General features: G+C 42.7%; 1 protein-coding gene across 1 annotated transcript; it reads left to right on the top strand.

The window, feature by feature from the left end:
- Positions 1–873: 873 nt before the first annotated feature.
- On the top strand, positions 874–14,898 carry LOC310871223 (serotransferrin-like; the record flags this gene model as incomplete). The annotated part of the gene is made up of 17 exons (XM_083782713.1): positions 874–910; positions 1,260–1,432; positions 1,917–2,019; positions 3,133–3,330; positions 3,967–4,123; positions 5,370–5,425; positions 5,918–6,090; positions 7,046–7,199; positions 7,799–7,959; positions 8,498–8,594; positions 9,436–9,468; positions 10,026–10,190; positions 11,661–11,802; positions 12,268–12,335; positions 12,981–13,165; positions 14,047–14,230; positions 14,763–14,898. 17 exons carry the CDS (start codon positions 874–876, stop codon positions 14,807–14,809), a joined length of 2,133 nt encoding a protein of 710 aa, XP_083638839.1. The 3' UTR covers positions 14,810–14,898.
- Between the last annotated feature and the right edge of the window lie 6,442 nt (positions 14,899–21,340).

Genomic DNA, 21,340 nt, shown 5'->3' with positions numbered 1-21,340 from the left:
CTGAGCTTTAAAAATGTCTACAGAGGCTGCCTGACGAAGGTACAGTGGGAGCTTGTTCCAAGCCGACGGCCCGTAGAAGCAAAAAGCTGCTTCCCCGTATTTTTTAGTTGCCATTTTTTTGGGCAAAGCGAGCAAGCCGGCGGTGGAAGACCTTAGGGGGCGGTTTGGGACATATTTAGGCAGGCAGTCATGTAGGTAGGAAGGTGCTAGACCATTGAGAGCTTTATAGACAAGTAAAATAATTTTAAAATCAATCCTAAAAACAACCGGAAGCCAGTGCAGTGATGCCAAAACTGGATTAATATGTTCTCTCATCTTAGTTCTAGTTAAAACTCTGGCTGCTGCATTTTGGACAAGTTGTAATCTGTCAGTTGTTTTCTTAGGCAGTCCTGAAAAAAGTGCATTGCAGTAATCAAGCCGAGAAAAAACAAAGGCGTGGATTAGCGTTTTTGCATCGTCCAAGGACAAATAGGCTCTGATTCGTGCAATATTTCTAAGGTGAAAAAAGGCAATCTTGGTGACATGATTAATGTGTAAGATCACTGTATTTGCAGATATCTCATTTGGCTAACCAGTTGAAACACTTTTAAAACAATTATCGGCCATTTCCTTTTCCCTTAGCACTTTGGCTTTGTAGGGCAAACTGCTTTTCATTGTCAAGTCGATCTCAACCTGAGAAGTATTACTAATATTTGGAATTCTTTAGCCTGTAACTTTCCATGATGGGGATTTTTTTTGTTATTTTCTTCCTTGACAGACTAGGCTGCCCAGCCCACATGCACACGGATGTTTCCCTATAAAAGCAGATGGAGTCACCACCACCACACCCCCACCTGTGTTCTGTTCTAACCTGGAGACTGCCAACTGATCAACATGCTTCTACTCCTGTCCTTGCTGCTGGGAACCACTGGTAAACATCATTCCTTTTAACCTCTTGAGCCCCGCATTGCCACCGCCGGCGGGGGCAGCAGCTGTCCACCTCTGAACAGCGCTCAGCGGGTCATTGGAGACCCAATTGGTCTCCGGTTCCAACGATGTTGCGGATTTACCCCCTTTAGGCTATATGTAACACCCGGGAATCGTACCCGGGTCTCCAGCAGGTTGAGGCTGTGAGCCAACCCGATCTGAGTCACATATGGCACCATTGTAACACCTGGGAATCGTATCCGGGTCTATATCCCATTGGCTTAGCCTTAGTGGTTAAAGATGTTTAACAAATGTATCCTTATCCACAGCATATACGTCTGCGTGTATGCCAGATTTCAGTTGCATAGGATGTCGAGGTTACTGGAAGTGGATCTGGGCTCCAGGCATCAGATGGTGTGTGAAATCCAGCCAGGAAAACTCAAAATGTGCATCCCTAGCCGAGACGGACTCGACCTTCTCCTGTGTACAAAAACTAAACACTCTTGAATGCATCGAGGCAATTAAGGTGAGAAGAGAACGCTATAGTGTTAAAACTGTAATCCACAACATATATCTTAATTCATGGTTTAAGGTCCATTTTATTTGTCATTTACATGCTTGCACATGAAATTAATATCGTCCTCGGGACCAGAAGTGTGCAAATGTTCCTCATGAATTCCTGAAGGAGATCCAGCAGGATTGAAACGTTGATTATTAAACAGCGATAAAACAAATGGAGCTGAGATTCCAGTGTTGCAGACTTTATTATTATAATTATTTTTACTGTTAATCATTGTTTGTCCAGCACCTGGGTGAGATCACCTTATAATAATGATAATAATCTCCAATAATGCACAACTACCGACAATTATACCATTAATAATTTTTCTATATGACCAATGCAAACAAGGAATGACCATTTAACTCCAAAACGACTGGCAATGTTAAGAGAGAGCTACCAGGCCTCTGCAAACATCTGCAAATATTTAGCGGCAACGTGTTTTTGACAGAACGATGAAGCAGATGCCATCACTCTGGATGGAGGAGACATCTACACAGCTGGAATGACTAATTACAACCTGCACCCCATTATTGCCGAGGACTATGGCCCAGGTAAGATGATCTATTTATCTATTTCTCCTAATTATGGATAGATTGCTCTCTCTCTCTCTCTCTCTCTCTCTCTCTCTCTCTCTTTGTTGCATGAATTATCACTTTAACCACTTAAGGGGCACTATGTAACTTTATTTCTTTATATATATCTTTTTATTGGGGTTTTTTCCCTCCCATGTGGGGTCCTTGTTCATGTCAACATATACATTTGTTAAAGGTATATTCAGTGATTTCACTTAATTCAAATATCACTTATTTTTTTGTTTTGTTGTGATAATCCTCCCTACTATAGAGTGTGCTGACCATATAAGCAGTTCCTCCCTGTCCCCAGTTAACCCCTGGGGGTCAAAAAACCTTAGGTTTCGTTTTTGACTCTCTATCCTGATTGGACGAAAGGCTGGGTCCCACAGCCAAAAACGAAACCTAAGGTTTTTTGAGTGAAATCACTGAATATACCTTTAATACATAGGAATAGGCACCCTTCATTTTCCTCCCGTCCACCCACTATGCCCACCCACTCTTCCCCAATGCAGAGACAATACTGGAGAAGGGAAGAATACAAAAATATAAAAAAGAAAAAAGAAGTAAATAAATTAAAAGAGAGGGGGGAGGGGAAAGAGAAGAAAGGAGGAAAGGAGGGAGGGGAGGGACCACCTGTGTGTGCGCGCAGCCACCGGTTTACACGACACACGTACAATGCATAGGCCTATGCGTTCACCATTATGTAACTATTTTTTTATGAATAAAATAAAATCTTGTCCAATCAAGAGCATGTTAATACAATATAGGGTATGCGTGTGACATCATCATAGCCGGAAGTTATGCAGGAAAGCGTATATACCCATATACATTTCAAACAGAAAAGTCCTATCTGATTATATTAAACAACATTAAACTTACTTTGCCACTCACTTTGCCACTTGATTTGCCACTCTCTGTATGCATACACATACCCTCTATTCATGGTTGTATTTTGTTTCACTGCTCTTCTATTGAGATATTTTAGATCATGTCAAAGGCATACTGTTAAAATTGAAGATCAAAGATCATGTCTCACCTAGACACAGGATCTGAAAGGAATTTTGTGTGCCCTCTTTGTATCGGACCATGCAGAATCAGACACCTGTTACTATGCTGTGGCTGTGGTCAAGAAGAGCTCCAACTTCAACATCAATGAGCTGAGGGGAAAGAGGTCCTGCCACACCGGATTGGGAAAGTCTGCCGGCTGGAACATTCCCGTAGGAACTCTGCTAACCATGGGAACCAACGGGATCCAGTGGGACGGCGTGGACCAGCAACCTTTGGAAGAGGGTGAGTTTTTTATTTTATTGATTTGAAGGTTAACGGTTAACCATACATGACAAGAGTACACAAAACTATCAAGGATAATACACAACAAGTTCCAGTCCAGTACGAGACTATGACCGTCCATCCTTGTGTGTGTGTGTGTGTGTGTGTGTGTGTGTGTGTTTGTCTGTCTCACTGTCTGTCTCTGTGTGTGTGTGTAGTGTACACTAATCTCCCGGCACTGTTGGCCCTAACGACGTGAAACCGTGCTCACACACTCCCTGAATGCCAGAGCAGAACATCTGTCCCAAATCTTTCACATCGGCCTGTTACAGTGCCTCCAGGAGGTTGATATTAATCGTACAGATTTCTTCCAATCATCACGCAAATTGTTACTCCGTATCTCTATAATCAAGACGAATCTGTCACTTTTTGTCATTTTTCATAATCCATCCTGATTGACTAAGAATGGCTTCCAAAGTTTGCAGCAGTGGCCCGTTTTGAACAAAATGCCTCAAATCATGAACACGGTGTCCGATTACTCGTTAGAGAGATGTGTATTATCAATGATTACTGTGTTAAGATCCAGGTTACATTATCATAGACGATGTAGCAATAATGTCAGTGTGTCATAAAATAAAAATGACTATTCTTTTCTAGCGGTGAGTAATTTCTTCTCGGCCAGCTGTGCACCAGGAGCTGACCCGGCGACGTTTCCCAAGCTGTGTGAGCAGTGTCCGGTCCAGCCCTCCTCCAACATGACCGACTGCTCCCGCTCACCGGACAACCCTTACTACGGATATGCAGGTGCATTCAAGTGAGTAAAGGTTTATTGGTTTGGTATTTGCGCCCCCATCCAGTTATTAGAGAAAACATCAGACCAGTCTGAAGCAAGTGGTGCAACGGCACCCCCTATTGGTACTCTAAACATAGTAACATAGTAACACAGTCACATGACATAGTCCCATAGGGACAAAGCTGTTCCTTGGAGTGGTTGCACCACTCAAAAATCACACCTGTGTGAACTGAGTGGTGCAACTCCCCTCTCCCCCTGTCTCTCTCTCTCTCTCTCTCTCTGTAATTATCAGGCAACAGTGTAACACTATCTCTCTCTCTCTCTGTTTCTGGCACAACAGCGCCACCTTTGCCCATACTGGTACTCTAAACATGGGGACATAGTCACATAGGTTATATTAGGACAAAGCTGTTCCATGGAGTGGTTGCACCACTCAAAAACAAGAGCAAGAACAAGAACTCAGTCACACTGTCAGTCACAACAGGAGGGACTAGAAACTATGCACACACTCTCTCGCACACACGCACACAACCTACTGTACAAAACAACAAGTGAACCGAGGAGGAGTCCTCTACAGTGAAAAAGTGGGCCTTGGCTTAAGCATGTTTTTAAAAGTCCCAGGGTGGGCGCAGCTTTACGGAGTACGTTCCACATATTGTCTGGGATTCATGTGCATTGTAGATTTTCGGACTTAACTTGGATAGAACAGTGAAGACTGATAGGGAACAGGGAGAGAGAGAGACAGGGAGCGACACCCAGAAAAGGCCGCCGGGGACAGGGATTGAACCTGCATGTGCCTACTGTATGCTGTAAGTGTATATCAGTGTCTGATTTCTTCATGTTTAAGGTCCATACACATTGGGAGTGTAAAATATACATTTGCTGATGCCTCATTCATACAGGTTGATGCTTTTATTCGTCTTCTATTCTAAAATCGACCTTTTTCAGTGCGTAATATGATATCCCTGTTCTATGTGGATGTATTCTTGCCACAAATGGCAATGCAGTTTAAATGAATGTGAATTAAACGCACAAAATAAACGCTGCGGGCAGATGTGTAAGGAGTGTAAGGACCTTTACTATGTGTCTGCTAAATGCCTAAATTGTTAATGAGCAGTTGAGACGAATAACCATCTATGTCCATATTTTATTCTGACCCCTCCCCAAAATGGCCTTTCTGTCCTGACCCCTTATCCATGATTTATACATTATGGATAATTAGTATGGACTTAGATTATTCATCTCAAACTGCTCAATTGTCTCATAGGTGCCTGACGGACGGAAGTGGAGACGTGGCGTTTGTCAAACACACCACTGTTCCTGGTCAGTATTACTACATGTTCTACACTGATAGTAAACAACTGGTCAGTATTACTACATGTTCTACACTGATAGTAAACAACTGGTCAGTATTACTACATGTTCTACACTGATAGTAAACAACTGGTCAGTATTACTACATGTTCTACACTGATAGTAAACAACTGGTCAGTATTACTACATGTTCTACACTGATACTAAACAACTGGTCAGTATTACTACATGTTCTACACTGATAGTAAACAACTGGTCAGTATTAATTTACTGCATGTTCTACACTGTACTAAGTACTAGGCAGTACTAGTCATTAGTCAAGTAAGTCTAGTGGGTCAAGCAACAATAACTATAGAGCTGAAATCTGTAAGTCTTTCATGTCCTACCAGGATTACTAAGCTGGATCCCAAAAACTAAAAAAAATGTAAATGTCTGTGTGTGTGCGACATTAAATCTTTTTCACACATCATTAACAAGCTCTGGTCATGGTTTGTTTTCCAGACGAAGTGAAGGACAGCTATGAGTTGCTGTGTAAGGACGGCAGCAGGGCCAGCGTTGACGACTACACTAGCTGTCACCTGGCCAAGGTGCCGGCCCATGCTGTGGTCACCCGCACCAATGACGCAGAGCTGGCCACCCTCATCTACACCAAACTCAAAGAGGCTGTTGACGGTGTAAGACACACACACACACACACACACACACACACACACACACACACCCATATCATCTACATTCTACACCAAACTCACCAAGGCTGCTAATAGTGTAAGACACACACACAAATATCATCTACACCAAACTCACCAAGGCTGCTAATAGTGTAAGACACACACACACACACACACACACACACACACACACACACACACACACACACACACACACACACACACACACACACACACACACACACACAAATATTATCTACACCAAACTCACCAAGGCTGCTGAGCCTGACAGTGTAAGACACACACGGAAATATCATTGTTGCTGTCGGGCAGAAACCCCTTATCTCCATAATTTCACTTTTTGTGTATTATCCTTTTTTAATGCCTTACATTGATCATCCTATACAGCGTCACTCAAAAGCATTAAAAGTAGCAGACCCGCAAGCTCGAAGCGCGTCGCGACTCCTTTTGAGCTTGTAGATGTGCTACTTTTGCAAATCTTGAATGCGGATCCTGAAAAGTAACAGATTTGGAAATATGAGGTTTCCACCTGACAGGGACGATGTAATGTTACAGTAGTTCAGCTCCAATCTTTTCTGGATCATCACCTGGAAAAGTGTTCGGTGCATGTTTATTTGAACCCATTCAATCTGGGAAAGCATGTGTGTCATTTTAGTTCTCATAGAAACATACGTGCCTTGCAGGGCTTTGACCTGTTCTGCTCTAGTGCGTCTATAAAGTACCCTATTGGCCTGAATATAAGACGTATTATAATCGGGGACTAGCTAGGCTATTTGACATTCAATGTTCTTTTCCACAAATGAATTATGGAAAATGGGGGTCGTCTTATAATCAACCATCATTTATAGTCGAAAACCATCAAAAAACATGGTATAGTAAGTCGTTGAAAACCAAGAACCATAGTACGGTAACTATTGAGTTGCTCTGTGCCTTGCAGGGTTTCGACCTGTTCTCCTCTAGTGCATACGACTCAGGCAAGAACCTGATGTTCAAGGACTCCACACAGAGCCTGGTGGAGCTGCCGACTGACACGGATCCCTTCGTGTATCTGGGCGCCGAGTACATGAGCATCATCCGTTCCCTGAACAAACGTAAGAGCAGACACATGCACCCACTAATACGTTAACCGTATTAATGCCAAGAACGAGGGACCTCGTTCTTCTCTCCACGACCCGCCTGTGCCAAAACGAGGCGTCTTTCTTTAATTTAATTTCCTCTTATTACGTGGACGAAAACAACTCATCGCCCGTCTACCGCAGGCAAGCACACTGTGCGTGCTGGGGGGGCTACACTTCCTGGTTGGCCTCAAGGTTCATTAAATAAGGTTGGGAAGCAAAGACTGTACGGTGGACTCCATGTTGCTCCCTGGAAGGAAAGAAACAGCTGAACACTTCCGCGTTCAGCTTCCTTGGTCTCAATTGCGCATGTTTCTTTCCTTCCAGGGAGCATCATGGAGTCCACCGTACGGTCTTCGCTTCCTAACCTTATTTAATTAACCTTAGTTGCCCTGGGATCTCTTCTTCTACTGTGGTATTTCGCACATTTGACTGGCACTGGCCTCACGATCCCCGCCTATGTGTCGGGAGGATTGGGTTATTTACGGGAAAAAAACCCAAGTTAGAATTATGGAGATAAGAGGGTCCTGCCAGACTGAGCCAAATTATTTAATCGTTTCCTCTTTGCTTTTCAGAGTCAACCGACGCGACCTCCAGTGGCATCACGTGGTGTGCTGTGGGCGAGGCTCAGTATGAGACATGCCGCAAGTGGAGCTTGAGCGACATGGTGGACGGCGTCACCGGGATTAAATGTACGACCGCCACCACGGTGGACGACTGTGGGAAGAAGATACTGGTCAGCACATAAGCACTTTTTAACTTTTTATTTTATTCATTTTTTTATTGATTGAATACTTTATTAGTCAGAAACAGCATGTGGCACAGTAAGACATTAAGAACGGTCTTCTGTGGGCGTGTTCTCTTCTGTGCCCATACCCTGCATGGGTCGGTTTGACAAAAGGGCCTTTCTGTGTGGAGTTTGCATGTTCTCCCCGTGTCCCCTATCGTAGGTGCCCTCACAAAAAAACATGCAGTAATCCTGGTCTCTGAACTGATGGAGGGGAAAGAAACTGGTTGGAATAACGTGTTCCTTCCACACGCTACGTCCAACCGGGGAAAACTCCCCCCTGTCAGGTGAAAAGAAGTAGCTTGGACTCGTCATGCATAGAAGGAAGCATGAGGTCAGTCCGTTGCTCTCCCCAGGTTGGCAGAGAGAGTCTAGAGCCCAGGGTTACGTTAGATAATTGGCACTGGGTGAAAAAAATGGGTTGCAAAATCGTGGGATAAAAGTTATAGTAAAAAAATAAATGAACTGTCTCCTGTCTGCTTCCCAGAGGAACGAGGCAGATGCCATAGCCCTGGATGGAGGATATGTCTACACAGCTGGAAAATGTGGTCTAATCCCTGCCATGGTGGAGCAGTATGACGCAGGTAAAACTAAACATCTAATCCCTGTCATGGTGGAGCGCTATGATGCACATAAAACACTATGTACTGTAGGACAGCGCTTCTCAAACCTTTTTCGTCCCAAGTACCCTAAATGTAACTGTATTTTGCTGCAGACCCTCATCTGAAAAGGTTTTGTGACAGTATTAAACAGAAAATACATTTACGGGGTCAGGATAGCAATTTTATCCAATAAGGACAGGACAGAGTACTCACACACGATACAAATTAAACGAGTGGGATTGGAAGCGATCACACAAAGAAATGAGCAGACAACATTGGAACTGGAAAATGGAAGCTAATAAATCTGTGCTCCTGGATTTTGAACCCACCTGAAAAGGTATTTTCTGATTTATTAAAGATCTGGAGAGATGGGGAGACCCCCGTCCGTTACTGATCAAACATTCTATAGCAATGATTACTATCAGAATATAAGTGATTTGGTGATCAGTGATTTGGGTGATTTGGAAAACCCCCGGTGCGCCCCGGTAACACGCGACAGGCCAACAGCACACACACCAAGGCCCGCCCCCGCTCGATCATGATTGGCGGAAGGCGCCCTCTCTATCCTGATTGGATGAGGACTGGGCCACCTAGCCAAACACGATCCAAGTAATAACAGTTGGTCTGTCAGGTTTTGTGGTGATGATGGCCGTTAAAAGTGAAACTGAAGAATGTGACATTTCCACTTTTTTACACGTACTGTACTGTGTATAGTAATATGATTCCTTTCACACATATACTGTACTGTGTACACTAATATGATTCTCTTCTCTGTCTTCTATGTCAACACAAACATTGTTTCCATCTCTGGCCCACCTGTCAGCACAATGTGGTGACCAGAATGGTAAGTACTGTAGTAGTGTGCACCTTTGTGGACCGCTACATTATTTATTTTGTAGTGACGCTGCCGTCCCAAAACATTTATAAATAATTCTCCACGGAGGATGAACCCAAATGACTTTCAATCAGGTGTTGCAACTCATGATCCCTAATCCTAATCTCAGTCTTAACCGGCCACGTAGGTCGCTAACCCTAACCTCAGTCTTAACTGGCCACGTAGGTCGCTAACCTTAACCTCAGTCTTAACCAGCCATGTAGGTCGCTAACCCTAACCTCAGTCTTAACCGGCCACGTAGGTCGCTAACCCTAACCTCAGTCTTAACCCGGCCATGTAGGTTGAGAATTGATTGGTTGAGAATAGAAGCATGGAGCTGAGACCGAGTGATGGTCGGCCGGCAGCAACTGCACTGAGTTCCCTGACAGAACTTGCTCTGCGCTCTGAGCTCATTTGGTGAACTCATGGCCTTTCCTCTATGTACTCAATGTAGTCTGTGTAAATAACTAATCAACTGTTTTGCACCATATGTTTCTTTTGATATCATTAGTCTTCTAATTATTTCACCTCACCCACAGCACTAGCCTCCTCCTACTTCGCTGTAGCCGTGGTGAAGAATGCGTCTGGGGTGACCTGGGAGAACCTGCAGGGCAAGAGGTCGTGCCACACCGGCCGTGGCAAAACCGCTGGCTGGAACATCCCTATGGGCCACATCCATAAACGCGTTGGCAACTGTAACTTCAGTAAGCATTTTGTTGTGGAATTGTCACCTACACACTCTTGCTCTCTCAAGATGCCTGCAAAGTTTTATAGCTTAGTGGCCTCGTGGCTAGTGTCTGCCTTGTGACTTGCCTTGTGCCTTGTGAAAAATGGGACCCAATGCATCTCTGCTTGGCACTCGTCCCTGTGACATATTAGCGTCATGTATGTCCAGGGGATGTACTTGTTGTACACCCCCTGGCTGCCTCACGCTAAAGAAACTGGAGCTAGGCTCCTGCCCTATGGGCCAGGGACGTCGAGTCTGTGGGGGCCAAGATTTTCGTGGACATTTTACATTTTCATTACAGATTTTCTGGGAATTCCGAACATTTTGGACCTCTCTGACGGCCGTCCAAGAGGTGTTAAAAGTGTTGGAGTACCCAAGTACTCAAATGCTAATCTGGTTTCTTTTGTTTTCACCTAGCCAGATGTCCACAAGATCAAAGCGCGTCAGAATTTCATGGTAGTTCTTCGTGACATAATAACACTGATCAAGAATTCACCAAAGAGACTCGCCTGGTTCAAGGAGCACAAGGATGAAAATGCCCCGTCTTTGAAACCGCTGTGCCCCACGCGTTGGACCGTGAGAGCAGCCTTGTTGAGAGCAATTGTTTCCAACTACACTACAGTGCAATCGTGGAATTTCTCGCAGATGCACAAAAAAGTGATTCAGCGTCTCTCTCTCTCTCCTGAGTGACCGGCTGCCGCAACCGCGCAATCAATCAATCAATCACTCCGCACCGATCCCAGTAACAACCCCTCTCACTTTCTCTCTCTCTCTCTCTCTTTCTCTCTCTCTCTCTCTCTCTCTCTCTCCCCACTCCCTCCGTAAGTCTGTATATATATATCTCTCTCTCTCCCTCCGTATCTCTCTATCTCTCTCTCTCTCTCTCTCTCTCTCTCTCTCTCTCTCTCTCTCTCTCTCTCTAATAATAATAATAATAATATAGTCCTCACCTTGGACATTGGCCTATAGCAACTGGTCCCCTTGAGGATTGGGAAAATAATTCGTCCCTGCTATGGGCCACATCCCATATGGCTACATACTTAAGTTTAAACCCTTCCAGGGTGCTCATATCGCCCATGGATGTCATATTTATAATATGACATCTACAGTAGTAAGCATCTCACTAAAACTGTGTCTCTGTGACACAATACAATGCAGTCTATAGTTGTGCAAGCTACTTTCTGATACTGCAACTGATTGCATCCAACAATAAACATGATGTATGTCATGTTATTAATTCATTTGAATAAGTTACCTGTATTCATGTGTGTGTGTTATAGGTCCACTAGAGACATATTCATGATCACTGCTTGTCTGAATGTCTGAATACAATTCAGGAAACTATACACTTTACCTTTAATAAGTGTGCTAGACAGAGCTTTCTTTTTAGAGTGTTACATTGTAAGACAGTGATTGATTGATCTCTGTGTCTTCTCCTCTGATAAAGCTTCGTTCTTCAGTAGCGGCTGTGCACCTGGATCTCCTTTAGACTCTCACATGTGTCAGCAGTGTGTTGGTAATGATACAGGACATGGTAAATGCCAAGCCAGCCCTGAGGAGCGCTACTACGGCTATGACGGGGCCTTCAGGTAGGGGGCGCCATGGCACTTAAACTTAAATTAAAAATGTTTTTTGCCAGGTGCTTGAAAAGCGCCTGCACTACATTTGCTAGTACCTCTACTAACAACTGCAAAAACGACCATGCTGACGACCATAGTGGACACTTTTTCATGATTGGCTGCCTCTAAGCCAGGGGTGGGCAATTATTTTTCCCAAGGGGCCAACTAAGAAACAGAAAATATTAGCTCTGACTTTAAATAAATTATCCATATTTTGTATGGACTTTGTATGGAAGGGCAAGCTTCCGTGTTGGTGCCAAGGAAAGTAATGAAAGGAAGGGACGTGAGTCACATGACTCAACGGCGGGGATGCGCCATATATGTGTGTGTGAATGAATGGGTGAATGTAATGCAATATCTATGTGAAGCACTTTGGATAAAAGCGCTATATAAATGCACCATTTATTGCATTCCTTTCTATTGTTAATGCCATAGATGTCTGGCTGAGGGTGCTGGAGATGTAGCATTCATCAAACACTCCACTGTCCCAGGACTCAGTGATGGTAAGAGCTCTACTACTGCCCACAATCTCTCTGCTTCTCCTCACGCAGGGCTTCTCCTAAATGGTGTTAATGTTGTCAGCTAATTTTGAATAAAATGTAATTTTGTCATATTGTCATGTCATATGTCAAATGTCATATTTTTGACATCTGAAATGTTTGAGTCTTATTCTAGTAAAAGTTTTGATTTAGTTTTAGTCCTTTTGAATATAAAATGTAATTTAGTCATATTTTTGTCATCTGAAATGTTTTTGTCTTAGTCTTGTTTTAGTCGACAAAATTTCATAAGAGTTAAAGAGACTAAATCTACAGTTTATTTTGTACAAACTGTCGACTGTCATTGGGGATAATGGTAACACAGGCCTGACCCGGCTTAAGGCCCAAACCGCACCAATGATTCGCCATGCAACTCCTTGTAACCAAATGGTTGCAAGTAGTTGCATGTAGTTACATGAAACCTTATCACCAATGGCAGTTGCAAGGAGTTTCATTGGTGTGACATCTATACCTATCTATCGATATTATCTATAAATGCACCATGTCTCTGTCTGTCTGTACGTCGGTACGGCTGTAATGCGCGTAACTCGAGAACCCTACATTGTATTGGGCCTAATTGCCTAATGACACCATACTCTTCTGTTGTTCCAGGCAACGGTCCCACATGGGCCCAGGACATCGTATCGTCAGACTACAGGCTGATCTGTCCTGGCAGTGCCACGCACGTCCCCATCTCTGACTACGCCTCGTGCAACCTGGCCCAGGTGCCCGCCCACGCTGTGGTGACCCGGCCAGAGGCACGCGATGAGGTGGTGCGCACGCTCCTCTCCCAGCAGGTTGGTGGCATAGGGTTCATTTTGATTGAGTTTTTATGTAGTTTTAGTCATAGACAGTCTTTTGAATAAAATTCACCTTTTAGTCATTTGAAATGTTTTAGTTTTAGTCTAGTTTTAGGTGACTAAATATGATTTTAGTCGACTAAATCTACAGTTTATTCAGTTGATTTAGAAAGCTTGCGAGCTGTGAGCTTGAAGTTCGGTTATTTTCGGATTGTGACACGGTTGACACCCATGTGCAACCAAGCATAAAATTACTTGTCTTAGTTCTACTCTATCTATTCTAGACTCGTCCCTCCCTAACATTTTATTTTAACTTGTTACGGGGCGGCAGTGGCTCAGCGGTAGATTTACCGGATGGGAAAAAACAGGAAAAGGTTCCCAGTTCGAACCCAGGCTCCCCCAGAGTTGAGCAAGACTCTGAACCCCTAATTGCTCCCGATGTGCAGATTGGTGCCTTGCATGGTTTCCTCTGCCATCGGTGTATGAATGTGTGTGTGAATGGGTGTAATGCACATCTATGTAAAGTGCTTTGGATAAAAGCACTATATAAATGTACCATTTACCATTTTAATACTTAATTTATTCAATAAACATTTTAGTCATAGTTTTAGACAGTCGAGAAAATCAACACGGGTTTGGAAATGATTGAAAAATGATTTTCTTTTATATAAACCTTTTTTTAATGGATTTGTATTTTTTTATGCCACAGCCTCAACTTTGATAACATGTACTTTAGGGCAGCCATTGAATATGATCTTCATTGCATGGATTTTTATCATGATAGATTTCACCCTAAAAATAGTCTGGCTTGTTAGCCAGGCTAGGCCTGCACATGATTGAAATGTAGAAAAGACTAACAACCTGTTGTTTCTATTCAGGCCAAGCTTGGTACCAGCGGCACCAATACCTGGGTCAGCATGCTCCAATCTGATGGAGCTCTTTTCAAGAGCAGCACCGCATGCCTTCAGGAGGTACCAAGCGGTACAAGCTTTGAGGGCTTCCTGGAACCTGACTACATGACTGCCATGAACTCCCTCAGGCAGTGTGCTGATACTGCATCAGGTATTCCAGTATGGAGGATAAAGAATTGACAGAGATTACTACATTTTTAAACTACACCTATATTATACACTTTTAATTCCCATGCTGTATTTGGCTGCAGACCCTCAACTGAAGATGTTGTGCCAGGCAGGGACCGCCATAATAGAAGATTTTTGTTAAACATTACAAAATTAAATTTAAGCCAACATCTTAATCACTTAGGTCATCAGGCTGAGGTTGCTACACTCACCCCCCTTTTGACCTCCTCCCCCGATCCGGGTCATGGCACCAATGTAACGCCCGGGAATCGAACCCGCGTCTCCTGTGTGGGAAGCCAATGACTCGAGGGGAGTTATTAATTAAAAACAGCATAATAAATAAATAAATAACACAACTGTAGTATGAAAGGAGAGCTAAAAAAAAGAAATGGTTCAAAAACAGCTGTAAAAAAATAGTAAGTAAGTCAGGTGGAAAATAATAATGCACAGACAAATGCACAGTGCTAGTCTAAATTCTATTTTCTCCTAAATTCTATTTTCTCCTTGTGCACCAGATCTGGAGAAATCATGCACCTTCCATTCCTGCCAGCAGAAATACTAGTGGAGATCTCAGAGGAAAAAAAGACAAAACCTGTGGCCCAACCTGACCATCTACACTGGACCCCAGTTTGTTTTAATGATTGGTTCATAATAGTGGTTCCCAAACTGTGTTGCGTGCACTCCTTGTGGTGTGCGAGCGCCTTCCAGGGGGTGCTCGACAAGAAAAGGCTAATGGTGGTGCTATGGTTTTATTTTAAATATATTAACATATTATGCCAAATATGGCAAGTACTATATATGCAGAATATAGCCCATGATGCATATGCCATATTCAGGTTCCTATATGTGCATGTGGATAAATAGGAAACATGTCTCTAGCCTATGCAATTTTGATTTCCATGTGGGGGGTGCGTCAGCTAGGTCGGGAGGTAACAGGGGGTGCATGGCCAAAAAGGTTTGGGAACCACTGGTTTATATGAATAAAACCGTTTGAATAATGTTGTAATTCCATTATTTTTCTATACAACCATGCTGTACACTACTCTACATACTGACATTGACCAGATACTGACATTAATACTGACATGATACTGAGTATGATTTTCAAGGTTGTACTTTATTGTTTATCTTGTGTAATCTTGTGTATCAGACGACATGATACTGACTATGATGCTTTATTTTCAAAAAGTAGAAATTATAATGACCATATTTTTTGTACCATCTGATAGAGCTCTGAGAGACCCCTTCAGGTGTTGGAGGGGCTAGCGCCCCTCAAAAATGCAACTACCAAATACCAATATTTACAAGCAACTTTATAGGCTACTGCCAAAAATCCGGCTCACCAGAGTGGATTGACATTGAAACACTGACCTCTGTTGGTGACTGTTGTCCATTACAATCATTGATGTCCTAATTACATACGGCGTGGCTTTGTTTATTGTTGTGCATGATGGCTGGCTCTCTGGAAAGACTGCTACACGAAGTGGAAGTGGGGTCTTGCCCTGGGACCCTCATTGGGGGGTACAAATGGTCCCTTAAGGCTTAATTAAGGGTAAGTAGGCCAACTCTAAGTGTCAAGGGGGTCAAGTTTGAGAACCACTGTGCTATACAGCCTACTAAAAGTAAACAAAACGGTCTGAGGCTACTTAAGGTTCTTTAGAATCATTAACACCTGTGGCTGTAGATGTTTCCAAAGTCTGTTACAAGTAAAAGTCAGGAATAAAAAATGTACTTAAAAATATTGGCATCAAAATAGAAAGTAGGCCTACTCATTAAGTTTTCAAATCTTTTAAAAATAGCAGATCTACAAGCTCCCAATGTGTCACATCCTTAGAGTATATAAGGTCACATCTCGTTCTTTTCTTAAGTAAAAGCATCATGAAATGTACTGTTACAAGTAGAAGTCTGTTGTAGTATACAACATGCTGTGTACTTGTACAATGTAATTGTACGTGAATATACACAGCATGTTGTATACTACAACATCTGTAAAGGGGAAAATGGTACATTTTTACATGCCTTTTGGGAATGTCCTGTGGTTTTACCTTTCTGGAAAGAGGTACTGGGGAATGGAGACTGGATGGGACTAATACTACCAGAATGCCCAAGGTTATATGTCTCTTGGGAGATCGCACAGTGCTGCCACATGGGGTCACCAAGGCACAACATGCATTGGTGACTGCAGGTCTTATTACTGCAGCTAGGTTGATACTGAGAAACTGGAAGAGCTCTGCTACGCCAGAGATCATAGACTGGACCCAACTTATGACTGAAACTGCATCCTTTGAATACTCGATTACCAGGAGGAACAACGTCAAAGGAAAGTTCCATGAAACATGGGACTACTTTTATTTATATATTAAAGGATGGTTGCAGTAACAATTTGTATTTATACATTACAGATGACAATCACTAGTGTCAACAACAGAATGTGGAGGGGTGTTGTCGATTATTATTTTTGACTGCTAGTTGTGTTTTGTTTTTTGTTTGTTTTTCCTTGTCTTTTTCTTTTGTGTAAGTCATGTGAATTTTGTATGCTTTATTGAAAAAATCTTTAAAAAACTTTGATGACAAAAAAAGAAAACAACAAGTAGAAGTAGAACCTGTTGTTTCTATTCAGGCCAAGCTTGGTACCATGCCAAGCTTGGTACTTGGCACATGACTTACACAAAAGAAAAAGACAAGGAAAAACAAACAAAAAACAAAACTGGTTAATCAACATTGACTTGAGTAAAAGTACAAAGATATTGGTATCAAGTACCAAAAGTAGAAAGTACTCAATATGCAGAATGTCCCCTTTCAAATGTCAAGTTTTCAAATGTATAAAAACCATTTGAAAATAGAAGAGCGATCTACAAGTTCACAATGCACACAAAGGACGACCTTTCTTTCATGCATGGTGTGTGAAGTGTGATGATGTTGCTTCTTTGGTCTTGCGAAATTTCGCAACAGCTCTTGATGGGCATGTTGGTGCCTTATGGTTGTTTCTGTTCTGCCATCCGTGTGTGAATGTGTGCGTGTGAATGTAATGCACTTTGGAACAAGAGACTATTTAACATGACCAAGTGGTCACAGCGTTCTGCAATGTCGAATGTGGTGTAAGGAATAATATTATTTACTCTTCACCGCACAAGCACATAAATTATCTGCTCAATTAAGTGCTCATGTTACTGATGTCTCTCTTGTCTCGTTACAGGCATGACCTATTAGAACAAGTAATTCAAGATTGAGTTCTCTCCTTTGCTGGGAAAATGAGGCACTATGTCTTACTGGAAGAATGCATTCCTATAGAGCACCGAAGTCCTGACGTCACTGTCAGTCCCCAGGTTCATGTACTTTTTATTTTCATTGTAATCTCCATAGGGGGATTTTAGATCGCCTCATATAAGAACTGTGTTTGAAAAATAAACCGATCACCCCGGCCTTTTCACTCATATGGATATGAAGCATCGACTGAAGGTGGAAATGTACAAATATACCCAAAGAGTAACAAAATAAGCGTTATAATCGAGTCAAACAACCCAGAGACTACATTTCCGGGTAGGCGGGGTTGCTGCATCTGCCCGTCACACTACAGAAACTGAATGTTAATTGCGTTTATTTTTATTTTTATTTTATTGATATTTAATGTTTCGTGGTTAGTACGAGTCGAGTCACCACCAGCTGAGCTTACGTCAACAAGGAATCTCAGGAACGCAATGTGTTGACAGCTGGGCGTGACGTATATTAGCAGCGACATTGCCTTCATATGTAGTTTCAAGGCTTTTGCGGCCACATTAATTCCATTTTCTCCAGAAACTGGCTGTATCAAATATGAATTGACATTAACGACGCACAGCTGCTCCCCTGACAGATTGGCCGGGGTGGTCGGTTTATTTTTCAAACACAGTTCTTATATGAAGCGACCTAAAATCGCCCAATGGGGATTACAATGCAAATAAAAAAATACATGAACCTGTGTATTGGAGCCCTCTACTGAAAGTGACGTCAGACTTCGGTGCTCTATAAGCAGCTCGGGGAGACGGGGACTTCCCATAAGTCCGACATCCCGTCCAACCTAAGAGGTTAAGACTGAGGTTAGGGTTTGGGTTTGGGATAGTGTTCGTCAACCCTGTCTCCCAAGTCAAACGTTGTGTTCGTATAATCGGTCGTACTAATGGGACTACGGGAGGTCGTATATGCTTGCTTATGTAGCAGAGTAGCTCACAACAACCTCGTACTGTATGTCTTCTGCATTCTGTTTTATCATAGTGGTGTGCATGGGGAGGTGGCATCAAGGCCTGGGAGCTGAACAAGCTCAATAAAACCATAAAGAAGGCCAGCTCTGTTGCTGGCCTCCGAATAGAAGGTCTGCAGTCAGTCAGTAGTCGCAGATAGGAGGATTTAGGGACAAACTTAATGCCATGGTGGGTGAGCACCTTCAGCCTAAGGCTCACTATTCCCCCAACATGCATACAGAGTGGTACAGACTCTCTTGGCTTGACCAACTGCCATCAGGCTGTAAAATGTATAAGAACTCTCTCCCTCAATGCATATGTTCTTATGTTGGCCCTGGTCTTGTGTGTTAATGTCCACCTGTGTCTGTTGTGTTTCTGCTTTCTCATCAGCGCTGGAAGGGGGGTGCGGAGGGTGCTCCAGCACCCCCTGCTGGTGGAGAGGAGAAGTTTTTGACATGTCTATCAGAGCGTGCTGAATGCAGAATGCACAGTGAGTGAGTTGACAGATAGACACAACATGACGAGACAGCAAAAACCTATTGTAGTTTTACTTTCACCTGCACCAGGTTTAAAGAAATCTAACCCAAACAACAACACAATAAGAGTCACATACTGTTATTATGATTAACTCGGTTAACTAGGTCCTAAATAAGTCATTATTAGGCCAATTATACCCGAATAAGACCCAAACATTTTCGCGCGGCCTCGCTGCGCTCGGCCACGATTTCCCTCCCACCCTTCAGCCCCCTCTGGTATAAATACCTTCCAGCGCCCCTGTCTATAACTCCTCAATTTCCCTTTGGGGATTAATAAAGTATGTCTCATCTAATCATCATCAACCTCAGCCTGATATATATCCCCTGAGCCATGGGGAGTCCATTATTGTGACTACATTTTATTTATAAAGCAGATTAATCTAGTAAGAGAGTGGCGACGCGCTTCGATCTCGCCGCAAAGCGGTGTGCTATGGGCTATAGTTCCAAACATTGGAACTATTCTATTGAGATATAGCATTGAGCACTTCCGCATTCAATTGTTACAGTGGGAGTCAACGCTAGCTAGTGTTCTCATACTAGATCACGCTCTTATAAAGACACTGTAGTGGAGTACGGTGGGTGGTTTGGATAATTTCACCAGTATGGGGTGTCGAACACAGACACAGGACTTGAAATCACTGCGTACTTTACTGGTATCACAGGGTACATGGGCATAACATTGGGTTCATGTGTGTGGTCTAAAACAGAAGATAATAATCAACATCAATCACAGTACAAATACAAACAGGAATAACATTCAATATACAATCAGCATCGGTTAATAATGCACACAACATTGGCTAATGGAGGCTAGGAATTAACATGGCTCACAAACATTCCTCCTAATACAACTACAACATAAATTCAACATGTCTGTAAACATTTAACTCAAAGTACAAGGAAACTTACATATGTGCATCTATGCATACACATTGGAAGGACTGGCGAAGTGGAGTCTCTGGCCCTCATTTATCATTGAGTGTAAAATCTGCGACATTAACAACTGCAATACAACCAAACAACGTATGGAAATGCTAGTTTCATGATAGAAAAAGCCAATAAAAAAGTTTAGGGCAGCTAAAATGAATATGAATCTAAATACTGAAACAACAACTTAAAACCTGTTTGGGGTGTTCACATAAGCCTCTGTGGGTTCTTCATTCCTGTCACACTGTTTCCGAGCATTCAAAACCTGCTGCGCCACCACCACACCCATGGCCATCCCCAACTCATCTGCATTCTGCAGGTATACAACAATACCTGCCTTCATTAAAGGTCCAGTAAACAGACACCATTACGGTAGTCCTGTCACTTTGGTATTGTCACGGTGTGACAGTGCCAGGTTTTCGTCACAGTTCCGGATTAAAGATCAAAATAATTTGATAATCACCCTGTGAAACTAGAAGTGGTTTCAGTGGAACGTCGTTTCACACGTGACTTGGCAGCTAAAATAACAGAGAATAAGAGATACAGGAAGTGATGAAGTGTTGCAGAGGGCATTAAAGGTGAAATTTACTGTAAGTGAGCATGCAGTGTCTCAATATTCAGATAAGATGGGCAAGTCTTCATGGTATTGTAATATTGTAATATTTTGTCCTGTATTTAGTATTTTGCAGCCTGCAGTGACGGCGATCAAGTTATGTTTTAAAGTGTGTGTGTGTGTGGGGTGGGGGGGACATCACCATTATTTCTTTATTCATAATTTATAATCTGGCTTTAAAAAAATTGCAGATATGCAAGCTCAGAGCACGCCGCTTTGTGCCGTGCTGCAAGTATTATTATTTTTAACACAAAATCTTCTCTCCGGGGGTCCCTGCCACAAAACATTTTCAGATGATGGTTCGTGGCCACTGGCCAAATGCATAAAGCCACAGTGCAGTAGCCAATAGTAACTACATTTTTGGACAAAACTGACATATTTGTTTATCTCAAAGAAAGGTCAAAGCCTTTGTGATTTTGGCGGGATAAACAATTACCTTAAGAACATACCATATTTGAAATTAGTGTAAGATCACTTACTGTATTTGCCGATATCTCATTTGGCTGACCAGTTGAAACACTTTTAAAACCATTATCGGCCATTTCCTTTTCCCCTAGCACTTTGGCTTTGTAGGGCAAACTGCTCTGACTATGTTCTTTAATACACAGGATAACATTTTAGTTTTCAGTTTTCAAATTAAATCTTTTCATTGTCAAGTCGACCTCAACCTGAGAAGGATTACGAATATTCTTTTGACTGGAATTCTTTAGCCTGTAACTTTCCACGATTGCGAAACATTGTTGTTATTTTCTTCCTTGACAGACTAGGCTGCCCAGCCCACATGCACACGGATGTTTCCC

Source organism: Protomyctophum parallelum, assembly GCF_964188405.1.
Source record: "Protomyctophum parallelum genome assembly, chromosome: 14".
Lineage (NCBI taxonomy): Eukaryota > Metazoa > Chordata > Actinopteri > Myctophiformes > Myctophidae > Protomyctophum > Protomyctophum parallelum.
This window is presented reverse-complemented; position numbering and strand designations above follow the sequence as displayed.